This window comes from Uloborus diversus, chromosome 7, assembly GCF_026930045.1.
Source record: "Uloborus diversus isolate 005 chromosome 7, Udiv.v.3.1, whole genome shotgun sequence".
NCBI classification, from domain to species: Eukaryota; Metazoa; Arthropoda; class Arachnida; order Araneae; family Uloboridae; genus Uloborus; species Uloborus diversus.
In genome coordinates, this window is record NC_072737.1 from 146344 (window position 1) to 149700 (window position 3357).

At 48.4% G+C, this 3357-nt stretch overlaps 1 protein-coding gene across 1 annotated transcript in view; it reads right to left on the bottom strand.

Annotated features, from left to right (window-relative positions):
- Nucleotides 1–1077: 1077 nt before the first annotated feature.
- Nucleotides 1078–3357, bottom strand: part of LOC129226150 (oocyte zinc finger protein XlCOF8.4-like) — a 2552-nt gene continuing 272 nt past the window's right edge. Inside the window, exon 2 of the mRNA XM_054860751.1 lies at nt 1078–2770. Coding sequence (XP_054716726.1) covers nt 1078–2770 — 1693 coding nt within the window. The remainder of the gene's footprint in view (nt 2771–3357) is intronic.

Here is a 3357-nt window from a genome sequence, read left to right on the forward strand (position 1 = left end):
AAATTAACCGCCCCTCTCTTGAATTCTCCCCCTCTCCAGCATTCATTTGAATTTGGACGTTTTGAATTCAAATTATGTTGTTTTCCAATCACGACACCCTGCAGAAGCGTGCCCTCTAGTTGTATATTAGCCCTGTGGAATTATCTTTGTCAGAGCACCGACAGCCGATGCCATTATTCTTCATGGTGCACAATTCCCTGTAGGGCCATTCTGGAAGAACGTTTGCGTACAATTCGATTGGCTTGTCCTTCATATGTTCCAGCACCAGACATCGAAAAGCCGTTGGGAGCGGGGGTAGTATTGCGGACACGTCCGAATCTTAGAAGCCAGGCTGACCTATCTGGCTCTAAGACAGCGTTGTATTCAACCTTGTTACATGTATTTATATGCATGCATTGTGGTCGCTGGTTGCTACGTCGTAGAGAAGTTGGGCAAAACACCACTTTGAACAAATCCAGCAAAGGTTACTGGATCAATACTTCGATCAATTGAAGGCTTTTCGGAAAATGTTTCCATTGACTAACGCCATTTTCATCTCTCACTTGTTTGAGCTGTAAATGAAGGAAATTTTCTCATTTAATGAAGTAAAATAGCAGGGCGTTCCGATATTAAATTTTTGGGAGGGGAAATGTATTCAATTTATTAAATGACACTCCGAACTATGCCAAATGATGATAGAACATACTAGCGTGCACACATACCTAAATCTAATGAGACAAGGCATCATTAAAGTATTCGACATAGTAGAACTGTCTCCAAATGGGCCGCATCATCAGAAAAAAGGAATTTTGTTGGGAGGTCGCGCGGTCACAGTGGCCTCTCACCAGTAGGCCAGTCAGTAAACATCCATCAACTGAAGGTTGGACACCAGCTTACCACAATGTGGTTTTGGTTCAGATATTTTGATCAAATATATCGCTCCCCTAATAGAGTGGCCTCAGAGGTCACGCGGTCACAGTGGCCTCCCACCAGTAGGCCAGTCAGTAAACATCCATCAAGCTACACAACTGAAGCTTGTACACCAGCTTACCACAATGCGGTTTTGGTTCAGATACTTTGAACCAAAATATCGCTCCCCTAATAGAGTGGCCTCAGACCTTCCTTTATCGAATAATCTTTGCACCGATCGGAAGTGGGGTAATGTTGGAGACGCTTGTCCGACTCTTCTGACTCGTGCTTCTTGAGGTGTCTGTCCAGGTTGGTCTGTTGGCCGAAGCACCTGTCGCACAGAGGACACCTGAAGGGCTTCTCCTTGTTGTGGATGTTCCGAACGTGTCTCTGCAAGTTGGAGGAGATGCTGAAGGACCGATCGCAGTACTTGCACCTGTATGGCTGCTCGCCCGTGTGCGTGCGCAGGTGGCGCGTCAGGTTGGCCGAGCGCGGGAAAATCTTGCCGCAGAACTTGCACGAGTACTTCTCCCGCTTCTTCCTCAGGTGGTCGGCGTACGTCGGCTGAGCCTGGACCTTGCTTTCTTGGGGGACGTGGAAGGGGAGGAACTCGCCACCGAAGAGGTTCAACGCCACGTTTTCCTGGTACAGAGTGTCCAGGAGCATCGGGTGGAGTGTCCTCTGCCACTGCAATGAGAGGGGACTCATCTGCGAGGGATCCGGATACTTCTTATCCAGCATCGAATGGTGGGCGCTGTTTCGAACGCTCAGGTCGAGGGGCTCGTCGCTCTCGCGATACGCCGGCACCAGAGGGCGAAACGAGCGTTTCTCCGGTTCTTCCGGCTTCCATTGTCTCGCCACTTCCGGTCTTCCGAAGCAGTGGCTCTCGATGAGCCTGTTGTAGTAGCAGAGATCGTTCAGCGAGAGGGCTTCCGGACAGACGGAGCCGATCTTTGGCGACATTTGGCGTTGGTAATGAAACATGTCTGGCGTCACGTATGCTTGTGTTAAACTGAAGAGTCGTGGCGATCCGTCGGTCACATTGTATGCTTCGTTTGGATTCAATGCAGACACTTCTAGTGGAGCATTTTTGGCACAGTACTTGCACGTTTCGGCATTTGATGAACGATCGACGATGTCTTTTACGACGAATTTCGGACTGGTAGAAATATCCGCTGTTTGGTGTTCCGAATTAGGAGCGAATAACTTTCGTAAGTTGTCTTTGTCAATGGACTTTGGAGTGGTGGAGCTATCCTGATTTATTTGGTGTTCCGAATTAGGAGTGAATAACTTTCGTAAGTTGTCTTTGTCAATGAACTTTGGAGTGGTGGAGCTATCCTGATTTATTTGGTGTTCTGAATTAGGAGCGAATAACTTTTGTAAGTTGTCTTTGTCAACGGACTTTGGAGTGGTGGAGCTATCCTGACTTATTTGTTGTTCCGAATTTGCAGCGAACAACCTTCGTAACGCAAAACAACTGCTGGCAGACTGTTTTGTTTCCTCACCAGTATCGGCCGTCGATGTTTGAATTCTGATGTCGCTGATACTTAGCACGGATAACGTAGGTTCCGCTTTTCCGACGACCCATTTTCCGAACTGGGGCCAGAAGTCGCTCGTCTTTCGCGGCACGGAGTGGCTGCGCTTGTGCCTGCACAGGTTGGAGAACTGCGTGTAGGCCTTCCTGCACAGGTTGCACCGGAAGGGCTTCACGCTGCTGTGGATGTGGGCGTGCTGCTTGAGGCCGCTGGGGGTGGCGAAGGCTTTGCCGCACCGGCCGCACGGGTGCTGTCGTCTGCCAGATCGAACGAGGCTGAAAGCGCGGCGGCAGGAGAGGCAGTCGGGAGCGACGACGGACCTCGGTGGAATGTCACCCGATGGTTGTCTGGAAAAGAGAAATGAAAAATGAATCGCCAAGAAGCAATGGGAGTGTAAGCGCTAAAATTAAAAAAAAAAAGGGGGGCATGACTAGAAAAATTGTAGGAAAAACTCTCCTCTGTTTTGAAGCAGGAGATGGTTACAGAATCCCTGGCAGGTGCTGCTGAGCAAACATGATTTAGAAAGTTTTTCAATGAAAGCCTACTTTCAGTTTGAACTTTGCGCGCTCAAAATTTCTCTTACATCCTTTTGCTTTTCAATGCCTCAAATGAGCGTAATTATAACGAAACCTGAGCAGAGATTCTGAAATTCTTACATTACTCGTTGATTTTCAACAAACGTTGCGTTCCTAATTCACGTGCAACAAGTGTCACAAGCACGTGGCGCTTTGTTTCGGCTCACTAACTCAAATGGTACGAATTCACCAACCGATTCCAACCTTCGTCAGACTCCTGAACCACCGAACCTTCCATTTTTCTTCTTCCATTGGCACCTCACCATTTGCCGACCTAGTGTGGTTCGCATAACTGGCATCCGATCATTTAATGTGCCACCACTAAGGCACTCGAGAATGTTGACCAGTTTCCAACCAGA